The sequence below is a fragment of the Coloeus monedula genome, assembly GCF_965178545.1.
Source record: "Coloeus monedula genome assembly, chromosome: 7".
NCBI classification, from domain to species: domain Eukaryota; kingdom Metazoa; phylum Chordata; class Aves; order Passeriformes; family Corvidae; genus Coloeus; species Coloeus monedula.
The window spans coordinates 822,908-845,678 of NC_138787.1; the positions used below are offsets into that span (position 1 = coordinate 822,908).

Here is a 22,771-nt window from a genome sequence, read left to right on the forward strand (position 1 = left end):
CAGCAGAGTAAGTTCTTGCAGAGCAGAGACCACGGGAAGGACTTCCGTGGAATGGAGATGAGGAGGAACTAATTAGCAAGTCAGAGGAACAGAATGTGAGGATTATTTAATTGAGAGCAGGAGGAGACACGGTGGGGTGTCTTCCACTGTGAGGGAAGAGCAGAATTCCTTCACTTTGCAGGGTCTGGAGCTCTGGTACAACCTGTGTCAGCCTGTCCTGGTGCTCGATTTCTTACCTGTGTAGTTTTTCAGCTAAATTAAATAGTAGAATAATGGAAATCTTTTGTAAGGTGCTCATTTAATTCTGAGATAGCTGCACATTAGTGGATAGGAGAGTTTACAGTGTGAGTAGGAGGAATTTACGCTGTGAGTAGGAGCCTCATCGTGGATATTAATAAAAAAAACCCTTGAGTTTTTGTTAAAGGAAGGAAATAATTGTAAGGAAATTGTAATTTTTTATTATGAGGAAGGAAAAACTCTTTGGGTTTTGTTGTGGACATTCCTTGTAGAAGGTTTTTTTCCTAAGTACTCAATTTCTTCCTGCAGAAATAATAGCACTGCAAATCCTCTCTGCCTTGCTCTCCTTGTTCTTCCTGGAATGCTGCTGGCATAAGCCTGCTTTCTGCAGGAGCCTGAACGTGGCAGTGCTTGGCTCTGGTACTGCTGAATCCTGTCTGTTTTGTGGGAAAACCTGTCCCCAGCCGCCATCTGAGGGCCTGCTGGCCCCTTAGGACTCGTGAATTTGGGTGTTTTGTATTTCTGTTCCCCTGGTGCCTCACAGGGAGCAAAGAGAGCCCTCAGCAATCCTGCATCCATGGAAGGAGCCCTGAACTCGCTGCGCCCAGGCAGGAAGGGGAGCTCTTCCCTGCTGGTGTCCTGAGGCATTTTCTTCCAAAGACCAAGAAGAATGGGTTGGATTTGCTCAAAGATGGGTTAGATGTGCCCAAAGATGGGGTAGATACACTCGTGGATGGTCAGATCCAGTGACAGGAGCCCAAAGATGGACCCTCACAGAGCTTTATCGCGCTGGTCAGTGGGGAGGAGAAGCAGCTTGGTCTTGCCACTTTTTGAGAGCTTTTGGAGAGACCTGCTCAGGTCAGTCCCCTCCCCTGCACGTGTGCAGTCCTGATCCAGGATTCCTGGAGCTGGCGTGTGTAACTCAAACTCCATCGTGCTTCTGTTCCCCTGTTACTGCCCAAACTTAGAGGGGTCCAGAGGAGCCCTGGGGCCACCAGTAGTCACTGTAGGGCTTTCCCACAACGCAGTGGCATTCCCCAGAGGGTTTTGGTGTTCTCCAAGTGCTTTCTTAGGTTATTGTGGCTTCCGAAGCATCGTCAGGGTGGATGCTCCCAGAAACCATCCATGATCACAGAGCTGGAATCATTTCCAGTCATGGCTTCAGCCTGGCTGGGAAGGAGGTGGATCAGTCCTCTGTGGGGCCACTTGTGTCTCCTCACGGCTCAGTGAGCCAGACACAACAAACAATCCCTTTCTTCCCATCTCTGCCTTTTGCCATTGTTTTCACAAGTACACTCAGGGCAGACTAAAATGTGAAGAACAGCTGGTGATCCTTCCCGGTGAGGAATGTCCCATTTATCTGGGACATGGTCTGCAATAACAACAGCACGGGCATGCCTGCGGGGTGCCTTTCCTTGCCTTGCCCATGGCCTGTCTGCACATTTTCAGGGGGGAAATAGGGTGGTTCTATCAGCTATTCGACATTGAAGTAAATTGTGTAGTCAGCACTGGTACTGAAGGTTGGGTGAGCTTGTGGTTGCCCTGGGAAGCTGCTGTCAGTCCTGGGCTGTTGTCTTTTAAATGCCCATCACTGAACATCCTTCTTTATTTTTTTAGTTTTAAAGAATCGCTGAATTATTTCGTAGACCTTTCCATTTCGTCTGGGATTGGTTTCTTGCAGAAGTTAAAGAGAAGTGCTGGTCCCATGGTCACAGAGCCGTAGAATCACAGAATGGTTTGGTTGGAAGGGATCTGAGAGAACATCTCATTCCATCCCCTGCTGTGGGCAGGGACACCTCCCACTGTCCCAGGCTGCTCCAGCCTGGCCGTGGGCACTTCTGGGGATCCAGAGGCAGCCCCACCTTCTCTGGGCACCCTGTGCCAGGGCCTGCCCACCCTCCCAGGGAGGAATTCCTTCCCAATATCCAAAATAAACCCATTCCCTTTCAGTTTAAATCCATTCCCCTTGTCCTGTCGCTCCATGTGAGCAATGTCTTTATCAAACAGGGGTTAACCTCTCGGTTCCTGGCTGCCCTCCCTGCTCCTCACCTGGTTCCTGTGTGTCCCCCCCAGGTCGACAGTGACACCATTTGGAACGAGGTGCACTCGTCCGGCGCCGCTCGCCTGGCTGTGGGCTGTGTCATCGAGCTGGTGTTCAAGGTGGCCACGGGAGAACTGAAGGTATGAAAGCAACCCTCAGCTGTGCTCTGTGCAGGGCTCTGCTCGGGGCTGTGCCATGTCCAGCACCTTTTCCCCCCTCCACAACGAGGGAAAGCATCACCCAACGCCATGGCCTTGTGAGGAATCCATCAGCAGCAACTCCAGAGTTCCCAAGCAGGATTAAGGCTTCTGGCTGCAATCCCTGCATCCATCCTTGTCCCTCTGACCTTTTCCTTCCCTTATTTTTTGTGTGCAGAATGGATTTGCTGTTGTCCGGCCCCCGGGTCACCACGCAGAGGAGAGCACACCCATGTGAGTATCTCTGCTCCAGTGCTCCTTCCATGGGGGATCCGGAGCTGGAAATTCCAAAGGAGTTCTGTTCGGTTATGGCTGTGCAATTCCTGTTTGTTGCTTGATGAGATGTATGGTACTCAAAGCTTCCCAAATTCTCTGGAGCAGGGTAAGATCCTGCTCAGTGCTTTCAGGGGGATGTTTTCTAGCAGGAATCAGCATTGCAGCCTCTTCTTGCAGTGGGTTTGGGCAAGAGTGGGACATTCCCTGTTTCCCTAGAGCCTGCTGCTGGAATTCAGCACTTCCAGTGGGAAATGGATCTACTGGAAGCTGTCCCTGCCCGTGGTAGGGGGTTGGAACGAGATGAGCTTTAAGGTCCCTTCCAACCCAAACCATTTCATGATTCCAGGGAGGAAAGAAGAGTGAGAGCAGAAGGAATTCCTTCCTCCTGTGTTCCAGCTAGGTGATGGATGCACTGGGACCACGGGAATCTGTAATTAACACCTCTCTTTTCCTCTTGTCTCCCCTCTCCAGGGGTTTCTGCTATTTTAACTCGGTGGCAATTGCAGCCAAGCTGCTCCAGCAAAGGCTCAACGTGAGCAAGATCCTCATAGTGGACTGGGTGAGTCAATGCCCCTTTCTTTCCCTTTGGGAGAGCAGGTGGATATTGTTCTGGGTGGGTTTCTTCTAGCAAGGGCAAACGTTGTAAGTCATTGAAGAACTTGTTGCCTGTGGTCTGCAAGCCAAAATTTGGGGGTTTATTTGAATAAAAGTGTTTTAATCAGAGCAAAAGTTCTTAAGGGGATCACAATTTTCAAATAAAAAGAAAGGGCTTCTTTGGGATTCTGCTGTGGCAGTGTATAGATGTTTATTTTTTAATAGATTTGTGTGGCTGGGAAGGCATTGGAGCGACTGAATATCAGCCAAGAGTTTTGGTTCTGTTGCCACAAATCACCCACAGGTTAAACCCACAAGTTAAAATGGATTTATTTTTCCTTTTGGACCTACTGGGTGGACATTTTCTTCCTCACTTCCCACCTGTTTTTCATGTCAGGGAGGGGCATTTTGAATACCTGTCCTGTCACAGGCTGTGTTTGTGCACCACACAGCAGCTCAATAGGGGATCTCTCATGGGTTGTGCTGTTTAACCTGGGCCCAGCAGAGCTTTATTTGTACCAGTGCTCACCCCACAGACTGACTAAAGATTGGGGCACCAAATATCCCACTATCCCGGTGTCTCCATCCCCCAAGACTGGTGTGAATCCAGTTCTTTCCATCCAGGTGAATTGCTCCTGTCTCAGTTTGGCAGACACTTAGGACTGTGTTCATAAACAAGGAGCGTAACCTGAAGCCGGGTGTGCAAAGCGGGTTATTTCCATTCCCCAGAAACTGCCTCAGCCAGGTTGGAGAAAACCAAGCACAACAGCAATGAAAACCCCTCCAAATCCCAAACTGCTGCCTTTAATCCATGTTTTACTGAAGGATTAACCTCCCTCCTGTGATCCTCCCATCCCTGCAGGATGTCCACCACGGGAATGGTACTCAGCAGGCCTTCTACAACGATCCCAATGTTCTTTATATCTCACTACATCGCTACGACGACGGCAACTTCTTCCCAGGCAGCGGTGCTCCCGACGAGGTGAGCACATGGGTCCCAGAATCCTGGGGAACCCCTGCCAGACTTGGAGAGAGCTCTTCCCACCTCATAGGGGTCCTCTGGGTTTGTGTGTTGCCATCCAAGGCCGCACCACGTCCGTGTGATCCAACAGCCGCGGGCACTGTGTCCCGGCCGGAGCTGGCAGGACAGCTTGGCTAACGAGCAGCAAATGAGTCACTGCAATTAAGCTCTCCAGCCCTTGTGGGACAACCTGTTCCAGCTGTCCCAGCACTCCGTGTCCCGTTCAGGATTTCCCCTCCCTCGGCAGAAGTTGTTTCTTAGATGCAGGAGGAACAGATTGTCCATGGCTGCACCGCCCGCAGTCGGTTTTTCTGGCACAGCCATGGAGCCTCTCCACCCCCCCTTCTCCACCTCCCCTTCTCCACCTCCCCTTCTCCACCTCCCCTTTCTCCTGGCCCTGCCTAGGCATCACTCACCACCACCACAGCTGCACCTCCACCCCAGGTTTGTGGGATTTGAGGACTGGTCATGGATGCTGCTGGAGCAAATCCACCTTTCCTGGTGGTGTCCTCAGAGCCTACAGCAGGAGGGCTGGGCCACTGAAGCCAGGAGCTGAGCTCTGGATGGATGCATCCTTCCTCTCCCTCTGGGCTGGCAGGAAATGTGGTCCTTCAGAGTGATTTAGCAAAGGGAAATTTTATGGAATACACCTGAGAACTTCTTCCCCTGTCAATTTTACATTTTCTGTTTGAGAAAACCTCAGTGTTTCCATTTCAACCTCTAAAGAAACTTAAATGTGATGTGGTGCCGCTCCATCACTGTTGTAGTGAAGGAACAGCCCTTTGTATCAGCCTTAATTCCTGCTTTTTAGTAATTTGGTTTACCAAAAGAGTCATTTTTAGATGTGTTGTTTTAGACCAAATAAAAGAAAGGATACAAAATAAGTTTGATTTGAGCCAACAGTGAATAAATAACCCACTGTGGACAGATGAACACCCACCCCTGTGCTTTCCTAGCAAAAATATTTGCACCAGTACAAGGAATAATTTGCAATGAAAGCCATGCAGTTTTATCCAGCTGTGCAACACATTCACTTTCACTTTTTAATTCTCTATTTTCATATGCAAAGACCTTCTTGGCAAAAAAAAAAAAAAAATCGCTGGAAACTCCTGGTTTATTTTTCAGTTTTCCCCCCCTCTCAGGTAGTTGCAGGCAGGGCAGATGGGGACATTTGCAGTACAAGCAAGGAGAGGGATATATTTACATCTCCCACCCACGTGTCCCTCAAGCAGCCAAAATCCCTTCTCTGTGAATTCTATTTTCCTCCAGCAGAGGGGGAGCTCACTCTGATTAAAATATGCTTTTTCCCTCAGTTGCAACTGTAGTGAAATATAAAATATGCTTCTGAATCAAGCTGAAAATGAATTATGGAAAGGTATTACATGCAGCACTCTGCTGCAAAAGTATCAAGAGGGTCCAGTTGACGATGGGGTTTTTTTTGGGTGAGCAGCAGTCAAACACCACTGGTCCTCAGCTCCCATAAAGCTCTGAGCATGGAGGAGCTTTGTTCTCCCTCTTGTTTTGGGGACCAGGGAAAAATCGACCTCATTACCACCTCACTACTGAATCCAAATCCAAATTCAACTGGGGGAACATCAAGACAGCAAAGATGTGTTGCCAGAATTCGCTCATTAAGCGTCCCATTTCCCTTTTCCAGGTGGGCACAGGAGCAGGAGTTGGTTTCAATGTGAACATGGCATTTACTGGTGGCCTGGATCCGCCCATGGGAGACACGGAATATTTAACTGCTTTCAGGTACTATTGAATTTCCCCTCTCACAAATGTATTTTTCACCTCAGCTGGGTTTCTTTCTCCTCATGCCATCCTCCTTAATTTGGCTTTTGGTAAGCTTTAGATTTTAGTATTATTCACCCAAGAGAGGCCCTGACACAGGGTGCCCAGAGCAGCTGTGGCTGCCCCTGGATCCCTGGCAGTGTCCAAGGCCAGGCTGGACATTGGGGCTTGGAGCAGCCTGGGACAGTGGAAGGTGTCCCTGCCATGGCAGGGGGTGGGATGGGATGGGCTTTAAGTCTCCTTCCAGCCCAAAGCATTCCATGACTTTTCTTAGACACTGTCCTGTCCCACTGTCTGCCTCCCCTGTGCCATGGCTCCGGCTGGCCTCTCCTTTAACAACCTGAGGTACTTTTCTGTCCTCACACCAGGTTCAGTGCACCTCTGGTGCCCTAAATTCAGGCAGACACACACTTGCCAGAACATGGGGTGTGAATTTCTGGAATATCACCTTCATGGAACAGCCCTAAATCCGGGAGCACTATTTCCTGCTCTTCCCTGTTACATCCCATTACACTGAGCAGAAAGAGCCTTTCCTCCCTCTTCGTTCTGCCATTAAAAAGCCCTCACACGATTCAAAATGCCATCAGATCACTGCCATTTGTGTCACTGCTGGCCCAGGAAGGCAGCACTTTGCTCCAGAGTGGAGCCTGGCTGTCCCAGCAGCCGCCAGGATGGATCTCTCCAACAGCCGGAGAGCCCGGAGCTGGGGGAAGCAGGGACATTAAATACTGACTTTCCAGCTCCTGGGAAAGGCACAGGGCTGCACGGTGGGGCCTTTGCCAGCCGTTCCTGGGGTCTGCTTGCCTGGACACTGCAGCTATTTGGGTCACAGCCCTTATTTTGGGGAGTTTTTGGGAAGCTGAGGGATGCTCCTCCCGGAGCCTGCCCCATGTGCACACCTTCAGTTTAACCATAAGTTAAATGAGAAGCTTTTTTTTCATCCCATGCCAAGTTTGGCCATGATAATACATTATCAAGTGACCTTTTTAAATCTTAACCAGCTCCTTTGAAAAACAATTTCCCCACCCTCCCCCACCCCCCGAATCTTTCTATTGATTTTAATGTAAAATAACGCTTTGAAGTTTGCAATTTATGGTCCCCCGAGAGTTAGAAAGTGAAGGGAATGGGTCATATATCCTATTTTTTCCCCCCTTCTTTTCTTGCTTTAGCCCCTTGAGACAATACATGCCTTCAAGGCAGCACCTTGTTATTCCACCCCGTCGAATGCCACGTTGCATTTGCTGGGGATCAAACCGAAGATGAAGAAAAGATAAGAAAATTGGCCATAATGAACTCCAGAAGCAGGAGGCATTTTCACCATGAACTTGGAAACTCGCAGTGGAGAACTGAGCTTTAATTCAAACCAGTCCGAATGCCAAACTGTGAGGCTTTGAAGTCTGGAGAGGAATCAGTGGAAATCCTTTGAGCTAGGCAAAGATACTGATAGACTTTTTTTTTTTTTTTTTTTTTTTTTTAAGTCTTAACTCTTCACACACCCGCCTGTTTTAAGGGAGAAAAGTCCTTTTTCTGTGTAAAAGGAGCAGATTTAAATAAGCAACGTGCTCCTCGTTTTTTTGTTGTTGCATTTCAGGATGAGCTGGTGTGTGGATTTGAGAAATGAAAATAACTGGGATAATTTCCTTCTAAAGGAGAGAAATGAGGGAATAAATAAATCCCAGTGAAACCACTCATCCCCACGCTGAAAACCTGTCTCGGTGTGGGTTTGCTCCATCCAAAAAACAGAAGGGAACTCACATCAGTGCTTTTCATCCTGTCTCCAGATACTATCTCCCCAGTCTTGCAGGCCAGTGTTGGGGTGCCCAGGCTCTCCTGACCTCTGGATGGTCCATGATGCCAGCGAGATGTATCAGAAGTGAGAGCAAGAGTTAAAAATGTGCCTTTCCCCGCACTTTGTCCCTCATTACCTTGCTAACCTGGGGCTGAAATCACTGGCTGCCCTGGCTCCAGGGCTTTGGGGAGTTTTCTGGGAGCCTGGAGCTCCTGCACCCCGTGCTAGCAGCGGCTGTGTCGGGTCAGCTCCACATCCCAGCTCAGGCGAGTGGGCGCGGATCCCGTGCCTGAGCTCACCCCCCGAGCGTGTGGGCAATCCCAGATTTCCCAGCTCCGCCAGAAATGCGTTCAGTGTAATGGGAAGAATGCAGGGCACGTCGTTCCCAAAGTCCTGAACTCCGCAGAACGTTCCCGGTGTCTCCGCTGTTGTTCCATCGTTACAGAAACAAACACTGTAAAATTCGGAGGGGTTTTTTTGGACCACGATGTGTCCTTCCCTAGTGTTTTACACGAGCAGAAATCCCATTTGCCTCTCTCAGTCCTCCTGCTCCGGGTGCAAACCCGGCTAAGAGACCTGCAGGAAAAACGGGAAGGCTCCGCTGGTTCCTTGTTACACAGGAACAGCAATTAGTGAAATTAAAATGTTTTACCCACAGGAGTTTCCCTCCGAAATTACTGCAAGGAAGTTTTCCTGATGATTCCAGCAGTTGTGTGGTGTCTGAGAAATTTTTCCCCTGTCCCGAGGTCTCCTCCACAGCCAGAATTCCACGTGCAGCTCAATGCCACGCTCGTTTTTATTTAAAACACCTCAACCAGAAGGAGAAGCCAGGGCTGTGCTTCCCCCTCCTCCTGCCGCTTTCAAAAAAGTTCAGGAACCAGTTTTGGGGGGATTTGGGTTTTTTCCCTCGATCCATAAACCATTTCAGGAGCGGGGAGGAGGAGGAGGAGGAGGGGGAAGAGATGATGATGTTTTGCCTGGAATGGTTGTTGCTGTATTTTCAATTTCATGCTCTCCCCATGCCGATTTCATCCCCAAATTCCTAATCCCTTCTGACACGGTAAACGACCATGGAGAAGCAAGGACTGGAATTTTCGGGAAGCTGGTTAGCCTGAAGAGCAGTGAACAACATTTTTAGTTTCTATATATAAAATATATAACGTGTATGAAACCATATATACATAACACATATAGAAATAGATACCTGATAGATACAAAATGTAGAATAAATCAATATGTATAAACATATGCATAATATAAATATATCCACTTAACATACATAAATACATGCATAGCATATATAAAAATACATACAGAACATAGACATGGCCAAGAGTGGGGAAAATGTCTCTGAAAAAGTGCTCAGCCTTTTAAGTTTCACCAATTTACTCGCTGCAATTGAGCATTTAAAGCCCAAAATAATCCTCTGTAGGATTGTTTCATGTGCCTGCGGTTTATTAGGCATTTAATTGGGGAATTGGCTAATGCCAGGCTAAAAATTGTTCATTCAGCCTTCTGGAAAATAGATCTAAAATTGCATTTATTTTTTTTTCCTCTCTCCCAAGCGATTGCAGAACACAATGGGGAGGTTTTGCTGGTTGCAGCCATCAGTTTGCTCTTGTGTAGAGCTGTTCAGCTCAGCTGTAACCAGGCAAATAAAAGGATTCAATTTGTTTTAAGCACGCAAAACAAGCCTCTGAAATTTGGGAAATTTCAGTTTCCTTGGTTTTTTTTTTAAAAACTGTGCATGGATTGAATGAACATTCAGTGTCAGGAATATTCATCCCTCAGTGAATGACTTTACAGCCACCTCAGCCATTCCTTAAAAGACCCAGTTCCAGGCAGAGCTGCTTATCTCCTGGGTAATAACTTGAATTTCTGGCTTTTTTATAGTCTCATCAGCAGGGCAAAGCCACGGGGTTGTTTGCAGTTTAATCCTCATTTCCTCTGGAGGGTTTGGCTTTACTGGGATGGATCTGAGCGACGGGGCTGGCTTTATCTGTGGACAAGGGAAAATTAAAAAGCAGAAAGCTGGATGAGATGTGTCCAAAACATTGTCCATAGATGGAATCTCGGAAACACACCGGATTTCTGTCCTTTTTTTTTTTTTAACAATTAAAAAGGCAAAATGAGGGAGTGCTGGCTTTGATCCTTCTGGCTCAAGTTTTACATCCATGGAGAGCATCAAACAGAGCTGGGGCTGTGGCTTTGGAATGCCGGTGTTACTGGATTTAGGAGCAGGGCAGAAGCAGGAGCAGCCCTCGAGAGGTTAGGTGGGAGCCATGGGGAAAAGAAAAGGATTCAAGTCCGGGTTGGGATTTGGGATTTGTTTGGGTGGTCAAGGTCCCGAAAGCCTCACGGACACAGGCTGGGCCTCTTGGAGAGGGAGCCAGGGGATGTGGAACTCCTTCCTTAAACCTCTGAGGGAGCTGACAGCCACACCCAGCACTGCTTGTCACTGCTCCCAGCTGGAGATTGGTGCTGGAGTCACCAGTGGTGGCTGTGGGGTCACCCTGGGCCTGCACGGGGAAACTCTGGGCATCCTCACAGCAGCTCCTCCTGACTCCTGTCAAGGAGCGACGGATTTACCTCTGGCCAGCAGCTGCTGCTTTTTCTCTCCTCAAACTGCCCCTGACAGCGTTCAGGGTTAGCCCTGGGGCCGTGTGGCTGGGCAGCAGGAGGCCACCTCTGAGCCACTGTCACCCACAGCCACCTCCGGCCGAGGCTCAGCAGCTGCCCCGCTCCTCAGGAGCCTCTGTGCTTGGCATCACTGGACACCCCTGCCAGGAGCTGGAACCAGATGCTCTTCAGGGTCCTTCGCAACCGCTCTGTGCTTCCATGAGCTGTTCCATGGCCGAGAATCCCTACGGATCCGTGATCCCATGGGTTGCTCAGTGCTGATGGACCATGCCCACATGACACTGAACCGTGCCACAAATCAAGTCCTGCCGGATGGGAGAGAATTTTCTGAAAGTCCATGCAAGGAGTTTCAAAGATAAACAGAGACTTTTCCTGGAGTTTCAATGCTTCCAATAGCTGTTTATTAAGTGTTATCAGAGGAACAGAGCCACTAGCCTGACCCAGGTACAGCACAGAGCACAGAAAAGCAGGAGTGAAGCCTCTCTATCAAGATTTACACAGCCTTTTAAAGATATTTTAACCAATAGTTACTAAAAACGTGCATTATTTTCACTTTCCTACCAATTGTTCAGTAACACGGCAGGAACTGCGGAATTCTCTATCCAATCAATCCAAACTACTTTTACTGCAGAACGTGGAGTAGTAGAAGAAGGAGAAGAAGGTTTAGAGGACAGCAACAATCCTCCATTTTGATCTTTTTTACTCTTATCTATTTACTACAAAGAGAAGCCCAAAACCTCTGAATTTTTCACCCTGTGACAATCTTACTCTGGGTTCCTACACCCACACCTTGGGGGTGCAGGTTTGGTGATGCCACACTTCCATTGAGATCCTAGCAGCTCCCATGGCATCATAACTTGGGGAGGGGGGGAAATAAATCTGATGATTTGGGCAGTTTTCCTTGGGATACGAATGAAAGGGTTCAGCAGCACTTCAAAGCTCAGGGAAAATAAACCCTCGGCTGCTGCACTTGCTCTGGAATTGCTGCTTCAGGCCTTGCTGAGGGAGGTGGTTTCTCCTAAAAATGCCTGTGGGTTCCACCAAACTGTAAAGTCACCAGCCAGAACTGTGCCCTTTTGTCTTCCTGACGGAATCATCCCCCAGGGACAACGTGGAGAGGGCAGTCACGTCGTTAGAGGAGAAAATTCAGATTCCTTGTTGGGATTTTGTGTGGATTAAGGGAAAATCGGATCCCTTTTTTCTCGCAGAGCTTTCTGCATCTGCGCGCGGAGACCGGCAGCAGGGAGGCTCTGGGGTTGCTGTGGCAAACAGTTGGGGAAGTAATAACACTGGGAGGTGTGAGGGGGTTTGGTTTTGGTGTCTGGGTGCCTGTCCCTGCTCCGTGGTGGCAGTGGAACGTCGGGGATGGGTTTGCTCAGTGCCTGGCAGGGGTTAATGCCCCGTTAAAAATAAACTCTGCGGAGGGCGGTGGCACGAGCTCAGCGGGATGTCACAAGCTGCTGACTCTGGCAGATGCCTCGTGGCTGTTTAATATCCTTGTGGCAAAAACTGGGAGCTTTTATGAGCGCCCCGAGAGCACTTGAGCCGTCTCAGCACGGAACAGGTCCCCCTGGGCTCTGTTTTTAGAGCATCACATAAAGACTTGACTCAATAAAGTGAGGTTCTCGTGTGTGCAAAGATATTTACAGGTCCGTGCTTTGGGATGTGGGTAAAATAACCTCAGTTCCTGCTGCAGAAAGTTATCCTGGCTGGGGGCTGTTCCTAGGATGGAGAAGTGGGAAAATTAGAGGTCAGGTTGCCCTGGGGATACGTCCAGCAGTCAGTAGGTGCAGCTGCAATGGAAAAAAGCTGATTTGGGAAGTGCGTCTTGATGTGGGGAATGGGGTGTTTGCAAATGGCGGAGTTTGGAGAGAGAGAAACCAGAGGGCAAAAAGGTCTTTCAGTGGGCAACCAGAGGAACAGACCCCTTGTTTCACTTAAATGCAACTTTAACAATCAACAGCATACAGATGCTGAGCAATTCATCCGTTTTTCGGTGTCAGAGGAGGAGGACCTGGCATTGGGAGAGGTGGATTTGTGTGGGATATTTGCATTTAAAGCTGTTTTGCCCCATGGGACACTCCCAGCCTTTCACTGTGGGAAACGAGAAGTGCAGCAAGGGAGAAACGAATCACTTTGCAAACCTAAAGGAGATGTTTTGAAGGGGGGCATGGAGATAATGCCTTGGAGTGAGGTTTCCCAGGTGATTTTGCAGCCTGTGCCAGCTGCCCTCTTATTTTACCCATATTCCCATGTATATAAAGCAGGATTTGATCCCAAATGGGAAACACAAGGTGTGACAGCTCATTTCCCTGCTCCAAACACGAGGGTGTTGGTGGAGGAAATCACAGAGGATGCGAGTGAGGAGTTCTTCCAGCCAGGCTCTCACCTTGTGGGGAAATAGATGGGCTTTGCTGCCGTGGAATAAGGGTTTGGTGAGAGGGTTTAAAGGTCCCTGCCTGTGTTCAGGAGCCACCCTAACGTGTGTGCCGTGGATATTCTGTGTTGCAGGACAGTAGTGATGCCCATTGCCAACGAGTTTGCCCCCGATGTTGTGCTGGTGTCATCCGGTTTCGATGCTGTGGAAGGGCACCCCACACCTCTCGGAGGATATAATCTGTCAGCAAAATGTAAGTGGGGGCTTTGCTGCTGCTGTCCTCAGGATTAAATGATGGCATTCCCAGATTTCACTTTTCATGGCATTTCACTTTCCTATTTCAGATTTTCATTTCAATGGCAAAGCTTCCGTCCTTTTCCTTTGAATTCTCATGGTATTTATCTCTTCATAGTGCATATTCTGGCCTGGCTGAAGCCTTAATAACTTTTTTTTTTTTTGAAGCATTGCTTATTTCAACTTTGAAATATTCAATATGGAATATTGTGTAATTTATTTGTAGCCACACATCTGCTGAATTAGAGAGTTCTGCTGGCTTTAATATAAAATTGCAGAAAAAGGCAATACCAGCTGTAAACACTCTCATTGCTACCAAAAGTCCATTTCTTCCTCCAGGATACCTTATTAAAATTTTGAGCTGAATATTTTTGCTCTCCACCTTTGAATTAATTACAGAGACCCACAAAAATCTCCTTTTTGCTTTGGGTCTGGGATGTTTTTGGGAGATGCACTGAAATCACCCTCCCCCCCACCAAGGTTATGTGGAGTTTACCTGGCTCTGTTTCATTCAAATTCATCCAGAGGACAGTTTTTCTTGCAAAAAAAAGGTTTTATTACTATTTTTTAAGAGTTTGCTCCAGCCAGGAAAGTTGTTCTCTACAGTGAACTTTAAAACCTCGTAAGGGAGCTGAACCTATAAACTTTATATAAGAATAAAGCGCAGTAGATTTACAAGAGACAAGTTCCTTGAGATATCCAGAAACACTTGGGAAAGGGAAGGTCTTGTTTACCTGCTGGTTGAATTTGCTATGCTCTGCTCCTCTCACAAAACCACTTGTGGGATCAGCAATGCGTGTTTCTCTCTGCCTGTTAATTTGTTAATTTGCCGACTCGCAAAGGGGCTCGCTCCAAAGCGGGGAGCGGGGATGGAGGGTAGAAATTCCCTGGCTTTTCCTTGGTTTGGCTCTTTTTTTATTTTTTATTTAATTTTTCCTAGAGGGGGGAAGGTTGCTTTGAGGACACGTTTTTTAAATCCTGCCCGCTCGGTTCTGTTTTGTTTAAAGGGGGCAGAAATGTATTGTGTGTCATCTGATCAAAGTGCCGGGTGCCCCTGGAATTTTTATAGCGTCTTATAGCTGGGAAGAGCTGTCTGCTGGGAACGAGATGTCAAACCTAAATCTCTCTGGGGCACTGCACTGCTGCTCTCCCAACCCAAACTGTGCCGACTGCCCTTCCTCCCCCGCCGCAGCTCCCAAAGCAGCGCAGAAATCCGCCCCTTTCCCTGCTTCCAAAGGGAACGTTGGCTGCTGGCTTTAATTTGGGGTGCCGAGGGAGGGCTGGCAAGGGGAGGATGGTGGTGCTCTCACTGGGGAGGGCACCCCACGGCTCCATCCCAGGGCAGCCACGGCTGGAATCGAGCGGCGAGTGCGTCGAAGCCCAACCTGGCTCGTGTTATGCACTGAGCCCTTTCAAATCCCCGGTGGGTTTTTAATATGATGTAATTCCTCTCCCTAATTCTTTGATCCTTCGCCAGGAGCCCGATTCCAGCCACCACCTTTGCCCTTCTCCTGCATTTCCTCTGTTCCCTCGTTGCAGGCTTCGGGTACCTGACGAAGCAGCTGATGGGCCTGGCCGGGGGCCGCGTCGTGCTGGCCCTCGAGGGTGGCCACGACCTCACTGCCATCTGTGACGCCTCGGAGGCTTGTGTGTCTGCCCTGCTGGGAAACGAGGTACAGGCACCCCCAAAACCTCCTCCCCCCTGGGGTTTGGGCGTCTCATCCTCCCGTCTGCCAGGGTTCTGTCATTGTTTTGTGTCCTTCGGACACTTGGTGCTTTAAAGAGTGTTTGTTTTGTGCTTAAAAACCACCTGTGCTTTGCAGTCCCTGCGATGAGTGAAACAGCTAGGAATGGTTTTTTTGGGTTTGTTCTTGCTCCAAGTAATTTGCTTTGTGCTCTTTGAAAAACAAGCCTTTTAATTAATTTCTGAATTCGTTGTGCAAGCCTTCCCTTCTCTTTGCTCCCCTCTCTCGTCCTACAGCCCGTGCCTGCTGCATGGGGCAGCTTGCTTGGCATGGTTTGCAGTTGGATTTTTTTCCCTGCAGTTACATTTTCTGGTTTCTGCACGTTGCTGTGTGGGAAAAGCCTCGGCTGTGTCAGAGGAATTGGCCAGAAAGGTTAGGGGGGGTGATGAGAGCAAGACAGAGAAGTACAGCAAGATTTTGGGTTCTGGAGAGCTCAGGGTATTTTCCTACAGAGAAAACTTTGGATACTCCATCTTTTCCGCCTTTTCCCCCCACTTTTAGTGTCAGTGGGATGAAAGATGCTACGTCTACACATCTTTGAAATCCCTGCAGGGATGGTGAGTCCACCACTGCCCTGAGCAGCCTGATTCAATGCCTGAGCACACTTCCAGTGCAGGAGTTTTCCCTAATATCCAACCTCAACCTCCTCTGGTGCAACTTGAAACCACGTTTGTGGGTGCGGTTAGTTTGGGCCAAGGTGCAGCACCAGAGGAGCTGGGTCTGTCTCCAGTGGGAGCTGGTTTCTGGGGAGGGTTGTAGTTCAGTGACCACCAGGTGTCTGGGAAGATGGAGAGGGAGCTCAGATCTGCATGGACATGTGGAGCAGTTTGACTTCCAGCCTGTTGGAGAACTTCTCTGAAAGGGGAGGCTGGAGTAGCCAGGCCAAGAGAGAAACCAGCTGGGATTCATCAGAAGCATCTGCTTCCATCATCCAGCATCCCAGCTCCCCGTGTCCAGGGAGCATCCTGCTCCTTGTGCTTGGCCAGGCAGCTCTCCTCAGGCTCTGGGCACGGGGAATGGCTCCAGCCTGCACTCAGCCCTCGGGACAGCTGGAAACTCGGGAGGCAGCATGGAGACAGGAGGGTTCCAGTGGTGAGGCACTGGCACAGGTTTCATAGGGAAGCTGTGGCTGCCCTTGGATCCCTGGAAGTGTCCAAGGCCAGTTTGGATGAGATTTGGTTCAACCCAGGATAGTGGAAAGTGTCCTTGCCCATGGCAGGGGGTGTGACTGGTTGAGCTCTAAGGTCCCTTCCAACCCAAACCATGCTGGGATTCTGTGAGGTGTTTATTGCAGCAGCCATCTGCTTTAAGCTGTCACCACAGACAGTTCCTCTGGCTCCATCCACTTCTGGGTGCAGGATGCACTTTGAAAGGGAAGCAGTGGGAATTACGCCTGAAGGATGTCATTCCTCCTGCTCAACGTGCTCCTAGGTAAATAAGTGCTTGATCCAAGCTATGGATGTGTTTGGGAGTGTGAGGGTGTGGGGAGAGCTCAGCACTCAGGGTACCTTGGGTGTTGTGAGCTGCCCGAGTGGTTTCATTGAGCAGAGGGAATATTGATCCTTAAAGGTAAAACCCACTGATTATTTCAATCACAGCTACAAGGCACTTTAGGACACCTGAACCCAGACCTGTTCTCACTTGTCCTAGGTGGGCTGTGCAGATAGGATTTGATTCCCTGGCTTCCCCACACATCAGAAAGCAGGAAGCACTCGTTTTATCCAGGTCTTTCCTCGAACCTTTTGAAGGCAGGGAAGTCGTGGGGCACGGCCGCAGCTCTGTGCCGCGGCCCTTTGATGCGGTTTGATGTACGGCGTGCCGGAGGATCCCGCCTGCACACACATGGACAGGCAGCTGCAGCCAGGGCAGCCTGCAGGGAGCTGGGCTGCCTCAGGAGCCGCCCGGAGCTGCACCGGGGCCGGTAGGAAATGAGGGGAACGGTGCCAGTCCCCCGAGCGTCGGCGCGGATCAAACCTCGCGCGAGCGCAGGAGCCGCCTCCTTTCCTGTCCAACTGCCAGGAAATTGCCCCAGAGCTGGGCTGTGCAGCCGGTGGCTGCGCTGGGGAGGGGCTCAGGGCTGCTTGCACTGCTGTGGTGGCAGAATGGTGCAAAGCTCACGGGGCTTCAGTGGAAATCAGAGCTGGGTTTGGTGCAGGGAGAGACGCTCCTATGCAGTCTGAGAGAGTTTGGCTTGTCCAGCCTGGAGAAGGCTCCAGGGAGAAGTCATCCAGTGCCCAAAGGGGCTTCAAGAGAGCTGGACAGGAACTTTGGACAAGGTCCTGAAGGGACAGGAAAAGGGGGAATGGTTTTAATCCATTTTAACCACAGAGGGCAGCATCAGGTGGGATACTGGGAAGGAATTGTTCCCTGGGAGGGTGGGCAGGCCCTGGCACAGGGTGCCCAGAGCAGCTGGGGCTGCCCCTGGATCCCTGGCAGCGTCCAAGGCCAGGTTGGATAGGGCTTGGAGCACTCTGGGATAGAGGGAGGTGTCCCTGCCATGGCAGGGGTGGAATGGGCTTTAAGATCCCTTCCAACCCCCATCATTCCATGACTCCATGATTCTGAGGCCTGCTGATGGCAATCCAGACCAGTAAGCCACCATTCCTCTCCCATTACCCGGCAGAGCTGCTCAGTCCATCGTGGGCATCACCAGCCTCTGCCCTTCAAACAAGAAGGGAATTACAACCAGGTGCCTCATGCCCAGAGGGTTTTGCTCCCTTTTCCACAGGCTGAGGCTGTTTGGGAGTGTTGTTTCAGGAGGAGGAGTGTGCTCTGGAATCAGGAACGTGCTTTGTCTCAGTGTCAACCAAGAGGCCTTGGAAAGCTCTTGCTTAAAGGCTCATCCAGGAATTGCTTTTGCCTTCACTTAATGTCATGCAGAAACCAGTTTGGAGCAGAACTATTTTTAGAGCGGAGAATTAATAAGAAGTGCAATCCGTAATTACTAAATCTGGAATGCAGCATCCCGTGAAGTACCTATGGAATGGCTACCATGTGCTCATAAGAGCAGTCTTGGCTGCAGCTTCTCTTGGCTTTGAGCAGAAGTTAAACTTTGCCATAGATATTTTTAACTATTGAACTCTGGCTGTTCTTTGCTGGGGAACATCCCTGGTTGGGCCTTGAGTGCTGTTTTCAGCACAGTTAACAGCAGTGGACATCTCTTGTTCTGGACAGCCCACCTTGGAGGTTTGGGATGAATTCATTCACTCGTGGAGAACCTGGGAGGGCAGAGGTGTCTCCTCTTCTTGGCTTTTTCTAAAGGAAATCAAATAAATCCTAGAACATCCCTCCAGCAGTGCTGTCAGGCCTTTCCCTGGGATGGCACAGGCACGTTCCCACTGCAGAACTGACCCGTGGAAGATGGAATGGGATGAGCTTTAATGTCCCTTCCCACCCAAACCATTCTGGGATTCAATGGTAACATTTCTCTGGTGTTCCTCTCTCTCTCTCCAGCTTGACCCTCTTCCAGAGAAGGTTTTCCAGCAGAGAGCAAATGCTAACGCGGTGCATTCCATGGAGAAAGTCATCGAGATCCACAGTGAGTGCAGCCCCACCGACCCAGCTGGTTCCCTGGGGGCACCCCGTGGGCTTCTCCATCGCTCTGCCAGCTCCATGTTCCCGTTTCCTGGCAGTCACTGCACCCTGAACTGGGTTTGTGCAGCCACAAACTGGTGTTGCTGGGGATGGAGCCATGCCCAGCAAGGCTTTAGTCCTTGAGGGGGAATTACAGAATGAGAGCACGGTTTAGGTTGGGAAAGACCTTCAGGATGGTCCAGTCCAACTGTTAACCCAACACTGATTAAAGCTCTCCAATCTCTGCTAAGGACAGACTGTGCTGTCATTAGAGGGTGTATTATTTCTTCAAAAGCAATTAAGTATCTCTGAATAACACCAGTCTCATTGGGTGTTGTGGCACCCATTAATTAAGCGTAGATAGGCATGGAAGTGAAACAGGCTCTCAGGCACAGGCTGGGATTCTTGGGACGTCCTGAGCAGGGCCAGGAGCTGGACTCGATGATCCCTCTAGGTCCCTTCCAAGGATATTCTATGAACGTTGCTGGAAGTTGTTGATATTTTAGGTTTATTTAGCCAAGAAAGTTAAAATCATTGTATCGAAACTTCTTTAGGAAATTCTTTCCTCTGGAGCCTTCCCTGTGGTCTTCCCCAAGCAAAAGGGTGTCAAACTGCTGACATAAAAAATACATTGGAGGTTGAAGCTTGGAGGTGATCTTGGAGGTCTTTTCCAACCTTAATGCTTCTAAATACACCTTGGACTTCTTTAGTCTTCGGTGATTTGCTCACTGAAAGCACGTGGCAGGATCCACGTGATCAGTAGCTGGATCCAGATCTGGACTGCATCCTTCCCTGTCCCACAGTTTTGGTAGAGAGACACTTCCAGGCGCGTTTGTCCTTAGGTCTGGAAGTTTCTGAGGGATTCGAGGTGGGAAAGGAGTTACTTTGTGAGCACCCAAGGCCCTTGGAGTGAGAGTCGGGATCAGACGAGTCTTCCCTGGGCAGTTCCGAGCCGGCGGCTGGGTTTGGGAAAGCAGGAGCAGTCATGGTGCCCTGATGGCCCTGTTGTCACCTCTCCCCCAGGCAAGTACTGGCATTCCCTGCAGCGTTTCGCCTCCACGGTGGGATATTCCCTGGTGGAGGCCCAGAAGTGTGAGAACGAGGAGGCGGAGACGGTGACGGCCATGGCATCGCTGTCGGTGGGCGTGAAGCCAGCGGAGAAGAGGTCAGTGGTTTTCCATCCATCTGTCCATCCTCACATTTCCGGCTCTGCTCAGGCACGAGGAGCCGCCTTCCTGGTTAATCCTGTCCTTTCAGCCACTGCTGCTGCGTTCCCCACATCCCCTGGCCTCTGTGGATTCCCAGAAGTCCTCCCGGGCTGCAGGAGAGCAGCAGAGCCATGAGCTCTGTGGCTGAGCCTTCTGCTCCGAGCGTGGCTTTGGAGCACGAGAGGGGATTTATTTTGCTGTGGAAAATGTTAACGTTGCCCAAGTGCAAACAGATTGTCCAAAACCCCTTTGTGGTGGCAAGTTTAATTCCAGGTGAGCCAGCTGATCCGAGCTGGCGGGGTGGGAAGGTGATGGGAACATGAGGAGTGAGACTTGGCACCACACATTGTCCAGCTAAGTCATGCCCAACCCTCTTTTCTCTCTCCCCACCCTCTCCCACCCTGCCTGGCTGTGCAATCCCTCAGACCTGAGGACGAACCCATGGAAGAGGAGCCTCCCCTGTAGCATCCACCTTCGAGCTGGAGTTCTCCTGTCTGTTCGTCTTCGTCTCGAAGCTCTGCCAAGAAGCTTTCTCTTGTTACTCCTGCGTCCTGTCGCGGTTATTTCCCGAACACGGAAGGACAGCCAGGTGTAAAGCAAAGCAAGCGACACAAAAATCAAATCTCTCCGCATCTTTGAGTCTCTTTTTGCCGAAAAACCGCTGGTGAAGAGCAGCAAAGGACTGACACGTTGGGCACTCTTCCTCTGGTCCTCACCGGGAGCGGAAAGAGGAACGACGCCCGGGAAGTCTTTGGCAGAGTTGCCAAACAAAAACAAACAAACAAACAAACAAAACACGAGAATAATAAAGAAATCAAAGATTCAGCAACACAAATCAAACAAACCTTAACGTAAAACTGGTGCTTACAAAGTTGATCACCCACAACTGAGCAATCTCCGCTTGAACCACTCGACCCATCGTGTACTTTCATTTCTTGGATATTTGGAAATGGCTCTTGCCTGCCTGTGAGTCAGCGACAGCTCTTGTCGGAACGGGAACGTTGGGAGATGACGGTGAATTTTTAACGGGGAGGGACAGGGAACAAGGGACTCATCTGACACCTAAAGGAAAGGGAAGGAGAAGGGGGGGGAACGGTAGCCCGGATGGAGTCGGCTTTATTGTCTCCAAAGCCATCTGAAGATGAGTTTGTGCCTTTTTTTTTAATTGATGGATTTGGTGCAGCTGGATTTTCTGAAGTTTGAGGAACAATGCCTTAAGTAAAAATTAATTTAAAAAAAAAAACCAACAAAACACACACAGAAAAAAAAATTTAAAAAAGGAAAAAAAAAAGAAAAAAAAAAAAGAAAAATAAACCACAAAGAACACAGCAGTTCCTGAATATTTTTCCTCTGGTTGGGAAAGCCAAGGACTGCCATCAGGAAGGAAGACTTTTTGGCTTGTGCTGGCATGATGGTGGGAAGCAGGCATCAGCTGAACAGAGCGTCTCCAAAAACTGTCGACAAGTTTGGATTTGTTTTGTTTTCTTTCATTGCTGTTTCAGAGAAAAAAAAAAAAAGGAAAAAAGGAAAAAAAAAAAAGGAAAAAAAAAAATTAAGGTAGTTGCCAAAAAAAGTGGCAAATACTGTTGGGTCTTTGAAATTCAACCATTTTTAACAACCAATTTTCAAATGTTTTCTCTCTCTTCTACATTATCTAGTAATTGAACTTATCAATTTGGTTGTCGAAGCATGTATTAGACACAAATGCAGGTTTTAAGACTGGAATGCTTTTTATGAAAAGCAACTAGCATGAGATATTGCTTAAATTGTTAGGTATAAATATATATGTGTGTATAATGTATATTCCAAATGTATTCCAAGCTTAGAAACCGGATTCCTATGAATTATTGAGAAAAATATTTATGATGCATTTATAGAAAACCAGAAAAAACTATATGTAATAAATGCATACTCTAACAGTAGCCATTGGAAGCTCCCTAGGGACAGATTTGGGAATTGGAACGTCAAAGGTGCTTTTGGAAAAGGATCCAGGTTGAAACTCGAGGACTTTTCAGGCGACAGGTTGGGAAGTTTTTCAGAAAGCCAACACTTTAGCCACTAGGCAACTACCCTAAACATTTGTATTTTAATTTAAGGTTTTTAGTTGTGATCCTTTTCTAACAAAAACGAGAAAAAAAAGAGTTTTTTATAGCAAAGACGCTGAATTTGCTGTTAATTTTTATATGGATATTTCCCGAAACCCTCCGGAAGCCTTGTTTGTGTGACTCTGACATTTCTTTTCCATTTGGCAGGTTTCCTTTCCGAACGGCAATAGCATCTAAACCTTTCTTCCTCCCTCTTTTCTTGCTTGTACATGGATTTTCCTTTTTTTTTTATTTTCCTTAAATTTTTTTTTTTTAAATTTTTTAATTTTCCGTATGATTTTCTCTCCTTTTTCCTCAACTCTTTTGTACAGTGAGCAGCTTTCTGCAGGTGTAAGGAACTGTGGGCAGACCGACAGAGTTTATTTTTTTCTGGGAAAGGGGGCGTTTTTTTACCGAGGAGGAGGAGGAGGAGGAGGGACCGTGATGGGCTCTTTTGTGTGCCGATTCCGACTGTATATTTCCTCAGCTCTCTTGTCGTAGCTCTGTAAAGAAAATAAGGAATTTTCTTACCTGGTAGCACTCGGTGGGCGATGCCTTTGTCCGGCCCGTGGCTCCTGGCGCTGCCTGCCCTCGGCAAGGCCCGTTGGACACTCCGGGACCGCTGGCGTTTTCTCTCCGCCGGACACGCCCGCAAACTCCCCACCTCCTCTCTCCCTCTTTTTCTCTCCTCTTCTTCTTCTTCTTCTTCTTCCTGGCGCTGGGAGGGGTTTTGGAGGTCTTTTTTTTCTGCCCCCCACCCCGAGGAGGTCGTTGCCTCCCGGGAAGGCCGCGAGCCCTGCCACGGAGAGCGGAGCGTCTTGGGTGCCCGCTCCCAGCAGTGTAGGACAGCACATCCCTCTTCCCAGCGCAGCTTCCCCCTAACCACCCTGCTTTCATCCTC

General features: G+C 49.1%; 1 protein-coding gene across 9 annotated transcripts in view; it reads left to right on the forward strand.

Annotated features, from left to right (window-relative positions):
- The window catches only part of HDAC4 (histone deacetylase 4), a 175,171-nt gene extending 154,075 nt beyond the window's left edge, over positions 1 to 21,096 (forward strand). For all 9 annotated transcript variants that reach the window (XM_082285040.1, XM_082285041.1, XM_082285043.1 and 6 more), the window contains 10 exons: positions 2,311 to 2,418; positions 2,654 to 2,709; positions 3,223 to 3,310; positions 4,208 to 4,327; positions 6,024 to 6,121; positions 13,101 to 13,219; positions 14,800 to 14,933; positions 18,459 to 18,543; positions 19,602 to 19,743; positions 20,212 to 21,096. In XM_082285040.1, coding sequence (XP_082141166.1) covers positions 2,311 to 2,418; positions 2,654 to 2,709; positions 3,223 to 3,310; positions 4,208 to 4,327; positions 6,024 to 6,121; positions 13,101 to 13,219; positions 14,800 to 14,933; positions 18,459 to 18,543; positions 19,602 to 19,743; positions 20,212 to 20,251 — 990 coding nt within the window. In that variant the 3' untranslated portion in view covers positions 20,252 to 21,096. The remainder of the gene's footprint in view (positions 1 to 2,310; positions 2,419 to 2,653; positions 2,710 to 3,222; positions 3,311 to 4,207; positions 4,328 to 6,023; positions 6,122 to 13,100; positions 13,220 to 14,799; positions 14,934 to 18,458; positions 18,544 to 19,601; positions 19,744 to 20,211) is intronic.
- The last annotated feature ends 1,675 nt before the right edge of the window (positions 21,097 to 22,771 follow it).